Source organism: Sarcophilus harrisii, chromosome 3 (genome assembly GCF_902635505.1).
Source record: "Sarcophilus harrisii chromosome 3, mSarHar1.11, whole genome shotgun sequence".
Lineage (NCBI taxonomy): Eukaryota > Metazoa > Chordata > Mammalia > Dasyuromorphia > Dasyuridae > Sarcophilus > Sarcophilus harrisii.
This window is the reverse complement of record NC_045428.1, coordinates 398,286,101-398,300,967: the sequence shown is the minus strand read 5'-3', so window position 1 is coordinate 398,300,967 and position 14,867 is coordinate 398,286,101. Positions and strand designations below refer to the sequence as shown.

The 14,867-nt window shown below is 37.4% G+C and overlaps 1 protein-coding gene across 1 annotated transcript in view; it reads right to left on the bottom strand.

Moving 5' to 3' along the window:
• Positions 1-14,055, bottom strand: part of CHRNA1 (cholinergic receptor nicotinic alpha 1 subunit) — a 24,806-nt gene extending 10,751 nt beyond the window's left edge. The window contains exons 1-6 of the mRNA XM_003763981.3: positions 13,882-14,055; positions 6,200-6,345; positions 6,020-6,064; positions 5,028-5,137; positions 2,978-3,173; positions 1,786-2,023 (exon numbers count right to left, since the gene is read on the bottom strand). Of these exons, the coding sequence (XP_003764029.1) occupies positions 1,786-2,023; positions 2,978-3,173; positions 5,028-5,137; positions 6,020-6,064; positions 6,200-6,345; positions 13,882-13,924 (778 nt within the window). The 5' untranslated portion in view covers positions 13,925-14,055. The remainder of the gene's footprint in view (positions 1-1,785; positions 2,024-2,977; positions 3,174-5,027; positions 5,138-6,019; positions 6,065-6,199; positions 6,346-13,881) is intronic.
• Between the last annotated feature and the right edge of the window lie 812 nt (positions 14,056-14,867).

Genomic DNA, 14,867 nt, shown 5'->3' with positions numbered 1-14,867 from the left:
ATATACTTCAGTAGTACTTGTGAGGAAAAAAGCTTTGTAAGTCTTAAAGCAATTAGTTATTGTTAAACTGATGTTTTACACACACACACAATCTTAATGCAACGAAGAATGCCTACATACTATTATATTTGATTAAAACAGTTGATTAAATATGGAATTTCTTATTATTTGAGGGGAAAATTGGGTATCAGATCTTCAATCAAGAACATAAATCTATATGACAACATTTTTCAAATAGGGAATTCTATATTTGACATATATGCACCAAATATATGAACATATACATGTTTTGTGTGCATGCATTATGTAATCTTCTAGTGCCCTTTCTCTGATGTTTTCTTTTCATAAAAACTACTTTTAAAAATATTTATTTTGGTGCAGCTAGGTGGCGCAGTAGATAGAGCACCAGCCCTGAAGTCAGGAGGACCTGAGTTCAGATTTGATCTCAGACACTTAACACTTCCTAGCTGTGTGACCCTGGCAAGTCACTTAACCCCATATTGCCTCAGGGGAAAATTATCTTTCCTTGTCTGTTATGAATTGTTAATAAATTGTAAGCAATCTGTTACACACACACACACACACACACACACACGCATTTTTTCTATCCCAAGGGGTGCTGCTACCTTGTGGGATATATGTCTGCCTTGATTCCTGAAAGATCTGGCAGCTAGGGAATATGTGGGTTTGTTTGTCTCAGATATAAAGGGCAAGAATGTTAGATCCTGCAAATAGATCTATCAGGATACCTTTCTAGGGTACATGGTGAGACAATGGAGGTGTAGATTAGTGAGAACACTTTTAGAGACTTTTCAAAAGAGTTGAGCAATAGGAGAGTTTGTTAACGAGTACAACTAAGTACCCTGAGATGAGAAGAACAGAATGAAAACATCACTAAGTTAGGGATTTCATTTCTCTATCCTATACAGTTTCTCCCCCCCAACTCTCTCCATTTCACCTCTTCCTTGTCACTGGCCAGGGCTTGTCTGGAATGCCTTGAGCAGCTGGAAGAAAAGGGAAGGGTGTAGATTGAGAGAAGAGATCAGAAGGAAGGAAAACAGGTGGGTGAGAAGGCAGGGTGACCCAGGGCAGAGATAAAGTTGGAATGAGGATGTAAGAGTCAGTGATGTCCTTTCTAGAATTTAGTAATTTGAGATGCTAATATTCTTTTCACTTCACCAGGGAAGAACATATGACAACATTCTTCATTCTGGATATTTTTCTTGTTTTTGTCAGGCTAAGATCATATTAGGTTTTTTGACTACCTTGTAACAGCATTGACATATTAAACTTGCTGTTCATTTAAGCCTATGGGTTCCATTTATATGAACTGTTTTAGCCATGTCTTCCCCCATCTTGTACTTATACTGTTGACTTTTTGAACCAAATCCTATATTTTCTATTTATCCTGATTAAATTTTGACATATTAAATTTAGCGCATTGTCCCAGTCTGTCAAGATCTATTTGGATACCAATTCCATCGTCTAACACATTAGCCCTCCTTCTCAGTTTCCTGTCTTTTTCATATTTGATAAGCATACCATTTGTCTACATTTTCTTAATGTCTGGCCTTAACAATGCTGTCTTAGTTTGTAATAAGCTCTAATGCTTTTTGAGGGAATGAAAATTTTGTGTCTACCTATCTTTCTTTGTTAGCACTGGAAGGTAGGGAACAGTATTCTTTGGCATCTAACACAGGAAGATAACTCTTGGTCATTCTCCCCTGAAATACCAGCAGGAGACCAATTAGCATACTCCAAAATAAACTCAGCAGATGTACTTACCTGAATCTGTAGGCAGGTAGAATACCAGGCCAGTGAGGAAGGAGAAGAGTAGGCAGGGAATAATGACATTTACAATGAAATAGAGAGGCAGACGCTGCATAACAAAATGATAAGTGATATCCAGGTAGGGAGTGTCAGGGCAACAGGCATAAAAAACCCAGTGTTTCCATCCTCTTGATTCCTTAATCACCCATTCTCCACTCTCCATGAAGTTGCTCAGATCAGGTCGGTCATTCTCCTGGGAAGGTGCAAAGGAAATACAAAATCTCAACAAAATAGTCATAAATAAAGGATGTCCCAGCCAGTGGTGAGGCAGTGTAGCCCAGTAAAAGAAGCATTGGCTTGGCTAGTTCAATAATTAGATTTTACCCATTCACTAGCTATGTTACCCAAAGCAAATCACTCCATTTTTTTTTTTTGGACCTCTGGCTTCTCATAATAACAGCTTATATTTTATATAATAATTTACAAAGTGTTTTCGTGATAACAATCCTGTTAAGTAGGCACTATCAGTGTCATTCTGTATAAGTATTTTATGGATGAAAAAACAGAGGTTTGGAGAGATTAAATGGCTTTCCCAAGGTCATATAGTTAGGAAATGTTAGAGGACAGAACTTGAAAGCAGGTTGTCAGATGCAAAATCAGTGAGATCATTTTTAACAATAATTTGTGGTTGAGTGAGATGACACACTAACAGAAAAAAGCTTCCTCTGGGCTTTATTCACTTTGCATTTTATTGGGTCTACATTGACATAACCAGTTGAGCCCAATCTTCTTCCTCTATTTGGGCAACAACAATCCAAGGCATTTGCTGAATTTGAGTGCACTTCAGCACTTGGGTGACCTTAGAGATCCACTCTGAATGTTGTTTGTGAGAAGCACTATTGCTGGAGGGATAAGTGATGAGGATGCTTTAATGAACATGCAGCCACTGATTTCTGTAGTTGGACACAAGTACAGAGTTCTCTGATCTAGGGACGTAAGCAGAGAGGCTGATGAAACCATCTCTGGGTTTAGATCAGAGCTGATATTATCAGGGATGGATATAAGTTGATAATAAATAGAGGATGGAAAGAGATGACTATTTTGTGAAAGAACCTACTGTTTTCTCCTTGACCCTTGCTAAAGTAAACATGGTATATAGTTCCCTTGGTCTCTGTTTTTGATCTTGCCAGTTCCACCCACTACTTACTGGATTAATGGCAACCACTGAGCCATCATAGGTCCATGTACCCAGTTTCATGCTGCAGTTCTGCTCATCAAAAGGAAAATGGGTAACTATGATTTCACAGTAGCTTTTAAAGATGGCTGGAGGAGTCCATGTGATGTGTCCAGTGTAGTCCAAAAGAACTTTGGTGAATTTGACAATGGCAAAGTCACCATTGGCACTAGGAATGAGAAGAGAAAAAAGTTATGATGGTTGGAAATTAGCAAATGATTCTTTTTTCAAAAATTGTTTTAAAAATTGTGAATGGCAGAGACAGTCAATTAATTTACTCAATCTGTGCTCCTTTCCTTTTCCTTATATCTTGTGGATTTTGGTGATTCCCTCACCCCTTTTTTCACATTAGCATTTATCCCTGGGTTTCCCTTTGCCAATTTTACACAGATAATCAAGAGTTGGCTAGAAAAGACAAGAAATTTTAATTTGCTAAGGATGCCTGCGTTCAACATTTATTGTACTCTAAATGATGGATTGTATGTTGTGAAATGTTGGGATTTCATCAGGCCCAGGAGTTTTAAGATAAAATGTATGCTAAAAAATAGATTCTCAATAAGTTTTCTGTCCTCGAATCCCTTTCTCGGACACCTTGCAGAAGTCATATGACTTAAAATAGATGAGATACACATGAGGTGACTCAAGAGATAATGTTGAACTTGGCATCAAGACCTGCTTTAGTCACATAACATTGTGTGACTGGGCAAATCACTTAATTTCTGTCCATCTCAATATTTTCATCTGTAAGATAACTCTAGCACTCATTGGGTGGTTGTGAGCATCATGAATTTGTATATAAGCATACATATATCATTCTGAAAATCTTAAGCATTATATAAATGTTAATTACTGTTACTATTGCTGTTGTTATCATAAATAAAATTATTTATTGAGATATTTTTGTCCATCTTCCAAATTCCATGCTCACAAGCTGAAATATTCTCATATTTCCTTCAGAGACTTCTCATTGTCATTTAAAAAAATGGTAGCCACCTTTGAGTTTAGCTCATTTCAATATTCTTCTGAAGCAATAGATAGAAAGGTATTAAATAAACTAAGCTTCCTGTTCCTTAAGTAAACATCAGTATTTCTTCCTCTCTGTATTTCCCTGAGTTAGTTTATAGAGCTTGTCAAAAGCACCATGGGATTTTAATTGCTTCTTTCTGACTATTACTGAAAAAAAGAACTTTGCCTAAGATACTCCTGCTATATCAGCATATTTGTCCCCAAAGGTTACAGAAATGATTAGGTAATTTGGCTGAGCTTGGAATCTAGGGATAATAAGCAAATAGATGGTAGAAAGCTAGAGCTGGGGAGTGGCTGCTTCAAAGGGCATCTTTTCACTCAATAGTACTTACCACTTTCCCTGGTAGGCATGACACAATACACACCATCCTCTTCCCTATTCCTTTGAGGTATAATGGCAGACTTTACATCCTTGAGCCTGACATTGAATGCTCCAGACTATCAGGGATGCTCTCTGAAATGAGCATCTTGTGACAAATGAAGGGCGTATGATAATGAATGTGTCATTATATCTGAATGTCTGGGATCACATTATCATTTCACAACATGAAGTCCATCGTTTGGAGCAGAATGGATGCTTAACTCAGGCATCCTTTGCAATCAACAGCACTAAGTGTCTTGGGATGACGTGAAGACTGTGATGAATAACAACCCTGATTCGGGGCTATTTGGTAGAAAGGACATTTAATTCCAAGGAATTCAAATATATAAAGCTTGGGTTCCTTGGACATTTGCCATATACTCGTCAGTACCTCTTAGGGATTAAATGTCCCCCACCCTCCAACCCTGATTTAATTTGGCTCCAATCAGGGTTACTATTCATAACACGATGTACCATATGGCAACCAGCATGGTAACTTCATCCTTTCTTTTTAAGATTTATTTAATGTTAACATTGCCGAACAGTCTAGCAGGTGCAAAGCCAAACGCAGACTTTGCATTTTGGCTTTGTTTTGTGATTCCACAGAACAATCTCTGGTCTGTCCATTTTGCTTACTTGTTATAGAGAACAAGGTCTGGGCGCCAGATATTTTCAGATGAAATGTGAATTTTTTTCAAGCCACCATAATCTTCTGGATTCCATTTTAAATTGTAATCTATCCATTGCTAAAGAAGAAGAAATTTAGCCAGTTGAAACACTGCTTACAGTAGTACAAATGAATCTAATGTTGACAAAAGCTATGGATGGCCACTTTTCATTCAGACACTGTGCTTCTGCAGGGAAGAGTTTGAATAAGAATTCACTTTTCACTTTAAGAACTTAGAATCAATTGGATTTTCTCTTCAAGCAAATAACAGTATGAAAAGAATACTGAATGATTATTCATCCAGGAATAGGTCCGGAAGACAAACTCAGTATCAGTGACCAGTGAACTTAAATAGCTTATGATAACATAAAAGTATGGATTTGAAGAAGGAAGACATTTCCTATGAATAACAGCCCTTGGGAAAACCCAAACTGTTCACTTGAGAGAAGACATGGAATCTTTTTCTTATGAGACTCTTTAATATCGTCTATTACTGACCCAGGATAATTCCAATTAGTGTACCCTAACTTATAGATGGGGAGTTGTCATTCCTGAGAAAGTAGGAGAGGAGCTTTATATTTCTGATCTGGAAGCTCTTATGACATTGTAAAACCCTGAATATGGCTTTGCTGTTAATTCTTAGAAACCTAAACTATTACATTGAGGATCCACAAGAATTATCCAACTCAGCTATTAAATCTCATACTGAAAAAACAAGCTCATTTTTTCAGCCTTAATGAATAGCTACAATTTGAAGTATTGGTACAGAAAAGATGTAGCAGTAACTCTATGTAGAGACCAGTGGAAAAATTCATCACCCAGTGATGAAAATAAGTCACCTAAAAGTATGGGCCCAAATTCATATTTTTCTTACACTCAGTTCTTTTCACCAAATTGTCTTTCTTTGAGTACAAGCGAATTTTCTGCATTGAATTATAACACAAATTTCTTTCTGGATTACCTGCTTCAGACGAACATTGGTGGTTACAATTTGATTTACTTCATCCTAAGGGGAAAAAAAAAAAGAAATAGCCATTATTTTAGAAGGGGAAATGGACAGGGCAAAGGGGAAGAAGAGGAGATAATCCATTCCTGAGAATATGTTGAATGTGTAAGTGCTCCTGTTATCAAGGCTTCATACCACGTTGATGAGCTGAATCAGCTGCAGGCCCACAGTGACCTCCACTGCTTGCCGGTGGTCTTCCACTGGCCTCACTACACTGTTGTAGTTTTCAAATAACTTTGCAACGAGGCGGGTTTCATGTTCAGAACCGAGGACGAGACCAGCTGCCAAAAGCAAAGACACTCTGTCAGATTCCTCCTGACCATTGTACTGACATGGGTAATTGATGTGTAACTCAACTAATGGAATGGTGTGCCAGCAGTCTTGCTAAAGTGATCCATAATGAGGCTATTTACTGCCTTAAACTCTCTGAGCACAGCTGCTAGGGTAGTCACTTCCCAGGCAGCAGAATGTAGTGCGGGAATTTAACACTTGTCTTATGGACAGGTGACATTCCTTAATAAGGGAGTCAAACAGAGTTGGCTTCCCAATATGCAGGATAGCTAGGAACAAAAATGAAAGTCAGTTTCATTATTCTCTAATTAAGCCAGTCAAATTAAAAAGCATTTATTAAAATCTCACTATGTGCTAGACACTGTGCTAAACCCTAGGGATATACAAAATGGCAAAAACAAACCAAAAAAAAACAAACCCCAAAATAAACCCCACCAAAAACAAATCCAAAACTCAAAGCAAACAAACAAAACCCTTCTCTGTCCTCAAGAAACCCACAATCTAATGGTGGAAGAAACATGAAAATAACTATTTGCTAACTATAACTATAAATATCTATATATAAAACTATATTTGTATAATTATAGTCCCAAAGATAAATAATTTTATAAATTATATTTTTAAAATTATAAATTTTAAATAAAATATAATAATTAAATATAATTCTATATGTACTGAAATAATTTACTAGTATTAAGAAGTCTAGGATGATATTTAGATTGTGAACATGGGTACCTGGGAGGATGATGTCCCCTCAAAAGCAATAGGAAAGTTTAGAAGGGGAAAGCATGGAGGGCATGGGGAGTGGGGAACAACAAATTTGGATTTGTTGAGTTTAACATCTCTATAAGACATCAGATTTGAGATATTTAATAAGTAATTGGAGATACAAGGCTACAGGTCAGAAAGACATCTGAGAATCATCTGCATGGAGATGAAGAGCTCATCAAATGTAATTGTATAATGGGAGAAGAGAAGACCACCCAAAGTGTCCTTGGGAGATATTACCTGTTAAGCAGGTACAACCTGAATAAAGATCAAGCAAAAAAAGATGGAAGAGGAATAGTTAAACATATAGGAGCTTAAACCAGGAGAGAGCAATGTCTCAAAAATCTAGAGAGAAAAGTCACAAGGAGAAGAGGATGATGGATAGTGTCAAAGACTGCAGAGAGGTGAAAAAATTGAGGACTGAGAAAAGACATATTAATATGTCAATTAAGATATCATCAGTAACTTTGGAGTGAACAGTTCATTTAAATGATGAGGTCAAAAGACATACTATGGAGAGTTAAGAGGATAAGAGGAAAGGAAGGAGAGGTAGCAACATTACTAGGCTTTCTCAAGGAATATAGTTACAAAACAGAGGCATATGATTACAACTTGCAGAGATGACAGATCAAAGGAAAATTTTTTTTAAGAATGGGAGAGAGCTAGAGCATTTTTATAGGCACCAACGGACAAGGACAGAATGAAGATCAGTGAGAATGGGGATAATAGAAGGGGCATATTTCTAGAGAGGATAGGATATAATGGCATCTCATGTGCTTGTATAAGCATTTGTCTGGAAAAACGATACTTCTTCATGTGGGACTGAGGTGAAGGAGGAGATGGTGGGGAAAAGCAACCGAGAGATGAGATGAACAACAGGAGAGAGGAGAAAGCTTTTATGACATTGTGAAACCCTGAATATGACTTTGCTATTAATTCTTGTGTCATCTCAATCTTTGAGGACTCTGACTCATCATGGGGTATTGCCTCTACCAATGTAAACCATTATGTTTTTAGAGATGTTATGACTGAACAATTTCATCATGAAGTTACCAGCTTTTCAGTAACATAAGTCTATTTTCCTTTAAGCTGGTCCACAGATGACACATTTGTGTGCTGCAAGATGCCCTTCCAGCCTTTCCATAAACTTATCAGAGTTTGTGCTCCAGTGGAAGAGTCTTAAGGTCCTAGAGTAATCGCTTTGACATGGAAAGGAATTAAAATAGGAGTTTGCTAGCAGTTGCTCTATCAGAGAAAACAAAATTTCTTTAAGGCATCCTATATTATAATGAAAATTAATGCATATGTGTCTTACTGGCATGGGTTTCAGAGATCCTTTCTAAAGCATAATTGATGACAAAAGATCTTATTAGTGTATAATTGGTCTTATAAATTTATCCTATTTAGTCTTGAAAAAGCCAGAACTCTAATATTTGGGATCACATGTACAATCTAGTCAATGTATCCTCATCTGTAAAACAGAGATAAAGATTCCTCAGATGGCATAATGTAAGGAAAATGCTTTTGCAAATCTTAAGGCATTATACAAATTCAACTGTTTTGTTGTTGTTAATAGAAGCAAAATGCACATATCTTCTTTACCAAGGCCTTGATCTGTCTGCATAAACAGATGTCTGTCTAATTTAGAAGACTGATTTTGGGCACTCAACGGATTCTTGAAAGCTTATATGGATTAGGACACAGAATGACTTCATTGTCTGGAACAAACATCTGCTTTCTCAAACATGTTGAAGTTATTTTTCAAGTTGATTCTCTTGCTTTTTGAGACTTTACTTTTCTCTTTGGCCTATTCTTTATTGCATCTTGCCATGTTTCACACTGACTAAAACCATTGCTTCTTCAGAACATGGAGAGCTGAGATAGTTGCCTGCATGCATACATACTGCTCTAAGGAAATAAGTTGGGTTCTTATGGATGGAGGCAGTATCCATTCTTTCCTTATTGATTTGTTTTGTTATGTAACAAAGTGCAGTGTGCATTGCTTCATAGGTATAATAATAGCTAACATTTATATAGTGCTTATTATTCACAAGGCACTATGCTAAACTTTATTACAAGTGTTATCTCATTTGATCCTCACAAGAACTCTGCAAGATAGGTGCTATTATTATTTTCATTTTACAAATAAAGAAACTGAGGCAAGGTTAAGTCCTTGCTTGGGGAGGTCATACAGTGACTATCTGAGGTTGTATTTGAACTCATGTATTCCTAATTACAGGTTCAACACTGTCTACTGTCCTGCTTTCCTGTAGGCCAGTTCTGAGTGCCTTCTCATTTTTATGCTAAGTAAAAATAGGCATTTGATCTATTTTCAGAAAAAGACAAAAATTCCATGTTTGGGCACAATTCCTTAGTGTTAAGTCTGTGTCTTCATCTATGTTCATTAGCATGCTAATCTCTAAGACTCTGGGGATATGGAAAGTGTCTCCCGGAATGAATTTGAAGTGCTTTTGCATGTTCTACTCATCCAATTGTCTGATTTCGATGGGATTTTGAAGGAGAGTTTATTGAGAGTTCCACAGTCCTCACAATTTGCAAAATTATTTTCTCCATTAAGAACAGAGCAAATGAAGCAATGCACCCTTCTCCTTGATTTATTGGCAATCCAGGTCTCTGAGCTATGGGAGAAGCTTGGGAAGGCATGGTAAGTGTTTGTGCCAGCTCTCTTGATTGCTAGGAGTTGAAAAGACCATCGGTGCTCTCATGTTGCTTCTGGGCTTCATTTTAAGTGACTTGTTTATCCTTCATAAATGGGAGCAGGAAGCATGTGATAGGAAGCGGAAGATGTTCACTTTGTCCCTGAGAAAATGTGGAGACTGACTTCATTGCCCCCAAGGAGAAGAGTTGAATTCTGGAATTAGGGCAAAGAATAATCCTGTAACAACTTTCATGACCCCCTTTCCCTCTTTTAAAGTTTCTTCCCTAACAAACTGCAGACACATTCTGTTTTTTCTCAGCCAGTCTTCCAGATGTGAATTTCTGAAGAGCCCACACTTGCCTAGATGCTAATTAGAAGTATTAAAATTCTCTCCATTCTTTTCGGCAGGGGAGGTTGGATTTCTAAAATCTTTGTTACTACTGCTCATCATTGCAGTCTTTCCAGCTACAAATCTATAACATATGGCAACATCTGTTTATAAGTACAATTGTTCCTGGCTGAGTAAGTAGTATAGAGAAGCATTTATTAAGGCTTGTTATGTGCCAGGCTCTGTGCTAAGTAATGGGGATACAAAGAAGAACAAAAATATTATCCCTTCCCTCAAAATTCTCACATTCTAATGGAGGAGAGAATATAAAAATGATTGTGTACATATAATTATATATAATATGTATATATAGTGTAAATGTAAGGTAAATTTAGAAAGGAAAGGCATTGGAATTGAGAAGAGGAAAGAAAAAGCTTCTCTAGAATGTGGAATTTGAGCTGAGGCTTTAAGGAAGCTCTGGAAACTAAGAAGTGGAGTGAGGGGAGAATATTCTAATCAGGGAGGATAGTCAGTGGGAAATCACAGATTTGGGAAATGTAGTACTCTGTATGAGTATGAGCAAATAGGCCAGGGTGGATAGATCACAGACTATACAGAAGGTATTGAAGTATAAGAATACTGGAAAAGTAGGAAGGAACCAGCTAGATAAGGACTTTAAATGTCCAAAAGAAGACTGTATATCTTATTCTAAAAGGGAGCAGTTGGGTAAGAATTGGGAGAAGGTAACATAAATCCTGCATTTTAGGAAAATCACTGCAGTAGCTGAGTGGAGGATGCATTGACATGGGGAGAAATGAGTCAGAGAAGACAATTTAAAGATTACTGGCAAAGTACAGGTATGGGATGATGAGGGCAGGCACCTGGTAGCAGCTGTTTAATTAGAGAGAAGGGACTGTAGACAGGAGATTTTTGTGAAAATAGAAACATAAGACTTGTCAACAGATTGAATATGTGGTAGCAAATAGTCAAGTGCTCTGGGCCTTGGTTTTCTCATGTGTAAAACGAGTGGGTGGGACCAGATGACCTTTACAGGACTTTCCGGTGACAAATCTATGACTTACAACATCTATTTATAAGCAGTATTGTTCCTGGCTGATTAAGTAGGGTAGATGACTCTGGGGGATCTTGATCTACATGTCAGGCTGAAAGATCAGGAAAGGGGCCAAGACTTAAGGATTCTCTTTCCAATCCCAGTTCCTAGGTCTGGGATAGTCGATCACAGTTCATTTGCCTTTTTCTTGAAATAATAATAGTCACCTCCTCCAAAATCAGACAAGGATAAAATATGGTACCCTGAAGTTATTGAAGTAAAGGCTTTTATATAAATAGAAAAATATCAATATCCTCACATTATATTTTATGATATTGTATATTATAACAACAGAGGAACAATCCTTCCTGAATAAAGGCTGAGATTTTGCTTATGAAGAATTCTAAGAACGGAGAATGCAGTCAAGAATCTGAGCAAATATTCTTACTGAACCATTTTGGCATCTAATATGCAGCCTATGTAATAATAATATGGTGAATAGGTTGGGGGGAAAGCATAATTTACTCTTGATAGGTTATTATATACTTGAATGACTGCCTTTGACCATTTTTCTGATACCCCCATTTAGCAATCTGTCCTCAGTTTACCTATCTCTCCAGGGTGATTACATATTACTGCCTCCCACCCTTCTCCTGCCCACCTTCTTGCCATGTTCCATTTTAGCCAAACTACCCTACTTCCTGTTCCCTAACACAAAATCTTATCTCCTGCTTCTCCATCATTATTCACACAGTCCTCTCTGACAGGAATGCTCTTTCTCCTCCATGTCACCTTTTGGAATCCTCATCTTTCTTCCAGGATCAATTCAAAGATCATTTTCTTTTTTGTTTTTATTTTTTGCTTTTTTAAAGTTTTTTTTTTATTTTTGCTGAGGCAATTGGAGTTGTGACTTACCCAGGGTCACACAGCTAGGAAGTGTTAAGCGTATGAGGTCAATTTGAACTCAGGTCCTCCTGACTTAAGGGCTGGTGCTCTATCCACTACACCAACTAGCTGTCCCTTTTGTTTTTATTTTTAAATAATAGTTTTTTATCTTCAAAATACATGCAAAGATAGTTTTCATAATTCACCCTTGCAAAACTTTGTGTTCCAAATTTTTTCTCCTTCCCTTCCCCCTACCCCTCCTTAGACAGCAAGTAATCCAGTATATGTTAAACATATGGCAATTCTTCTATATGCATTTTCACAATTATCAAAAATCATTTTCTACAAGAGATCTTTCTTAATTTCCCCAATTCTGCCTTGAAATATTTATTTATTTATTTATTTATAGCTATGACTATCTTCCCTTTCAGTAGAATGTAAATTCCTTGAGGAAAACATTTCGTGCAGTGCTTGGCACACAGTGGGTGCTTAATAACTGCTCTTTAAATGGAATTGAGTTGAACTAGATTGACTGAATATATTCCCGACTTGATATTTATCTGACTTGGAGTGTCCCTTTATTCCTTCAGCCATATTACAAAGCTAAGTTTAGACTATTTTTGCTTAAAGCACAATTCATGTGAATTCTCTTCTGGCCAAATTTGATTCTGCCAGCATCTCTAAATACTTTTCATGTACTTCAGCATTTTTTATACCTGGCCAAAGAATTTAGGATATGCCCTCAGGATTGTAGAGATCTGGAGAGCTTTTTTCCTTTCCAACACAGGGAGTTGTATTGAATGAGGAGGAGTAAAAACGAACCTCACGTGATCCAGGTTTAGCTGGATCAATTTTGGGCCTCCGAGTCTTACTTGTCTTAGTTAGGACCAACTCCCTTTGCTATTGAAACAAAGAGGTTCTGTGCTTTTTTTCACCACAGTGTTACACATTTGCCAAAGCAGCATTGGAAAGGGTAAAATAAGGTGACATCAACATTAAATTTTTATATTAAGGACTTAACAAACATCTCCTGTTTCCCTTGACTGGAAGCTCAGGATTTAGGATACTATTTCAGCTACTATGTGATGTTACATTCCAGAGTTAAATGTGGGTCAAGGGCTATACAAGGTTTTATAATTTCAATTCAAACTTAAATCTTTGACGCATTTAATAGTCCAGAAAAGTAGGAAGAATATGTATATATATAAATATATGCATATATATACACACACACACATATATATATATATATTTGGAGGAGGGAAGGTGTTATTTACTAGTTAGAGTTTTAATATTGCAAGATATTTCATCTTTATAGAAAAAGTTTAATTAGAATTATTAATAGATATGTCCAGCACATGTATCTGTCAGTCAATCTCTCTACCTTATTCAAATTCCCCAAGAATACTTATTCAAAAGCATATTGTTTAGGGAAATAAAATTATGCAAGAGTTTTAAAGACTCAAGTATTTGAAAAGGTCATTCATTTGAGTTGGGACTTGGCTAATAAATACTGACAATCAAGGAAATAAAAAGTTAAAGGGATAAAGGAAGTCATGGCAGGAGATTATTTGGGGAAAAACAAGATTCCACATATTTTTAATCTTGTACTTAGATTCTACTTCTCCTTTTATTAAATGACAGAGCATTGTTTAGCCAGAAACTGGTCATTTAAAAGCTAGATAGGCATTATCAAACCAACTTCTGGCTTGGAAAATTGACCATTCTATGTTTCATTAGAGGCTTTGAGCAGCCATTCCAGGGGCCCAGAGCTCCCCAAGACTCTCCCAAATGCTACAACCCAACCCAAAGGAAAGCTGCCCTCCCACACTTACCTGAGTACAGACAGAGAAGCAGGAGGACGGGAGTGGACTCCATGAGGCGAGTACTCCCTGCAGGATCTGTCTGTCAGCCTTTAGGAGGCAGAGACTAAAGGACCCTCTGGGTTCCAGTTAGCTTTACTGATTCTTCCTAGAGGGCTTAGGAAGTGAGTCTGCAGAGGTATAATTTATACCACCTGTTCCCAACAGTAACAGCTGAGACCTCTGGCAGTCCCATGTGGGCAGAGATTTGCTCATTCTGTGCTGGCATCCCCCGCTGTACACACACAAAAAAGGCCCCTGGAAAGTTCAGTTTACCTTCAGTTTTGTAATCCTGTTTTAAGAGCGCTGAGAAGCCAGTTATTTAGCAACATCTTTAACATAAATGAATCCTTCTGTAAATTCCTGGTATAAATTCCTCCTTTGGAACAGGCATCCCTGTAACTTACATTTGAGATGCAAAAGAAATACACCATGGTGGAGTGGGAGGAGTAAGAACTGGGGTTCAATCCCTGTACTACCCATTCTTGATTGTAGGACTTCTGACAAGTTACCAGATTTGTATGAAATCAAAATACCAACTGACAAAGAGCCGTGGGGTCACTTTATTAGCCCCCTCCTTCTCCACCCCCATTCTTGGTCCCAAACAGAAGCTGGGTCTGGTAAAATATTTTCCTGCAATAATTATTGAGGGAAGTTTTAAGGCTTATTGAAACTTCATAGTGTCTGTATCCCTGATGTCAGGATAAGTGGGAGAAAAGATGGGAGTGGAGTGGGCAAAACCATTTGGGGAACAACTGCAGGATACTTTTCCTTTATAATTGCACTTAAAGTTTTACTTGAATAGCAGCACATGGTACAGGGAAGCAATTTGCTCCAGATAATGGCCTGCCCACAGGGTAAGTGTTACAGCATACAGAGATATAGGTTTTGAGCAGCCACTCCAGAGGCCCATAAAAACTAGCTTTGTAGAAGAGGCGCTCTTTGTTGAAGGTTACGCC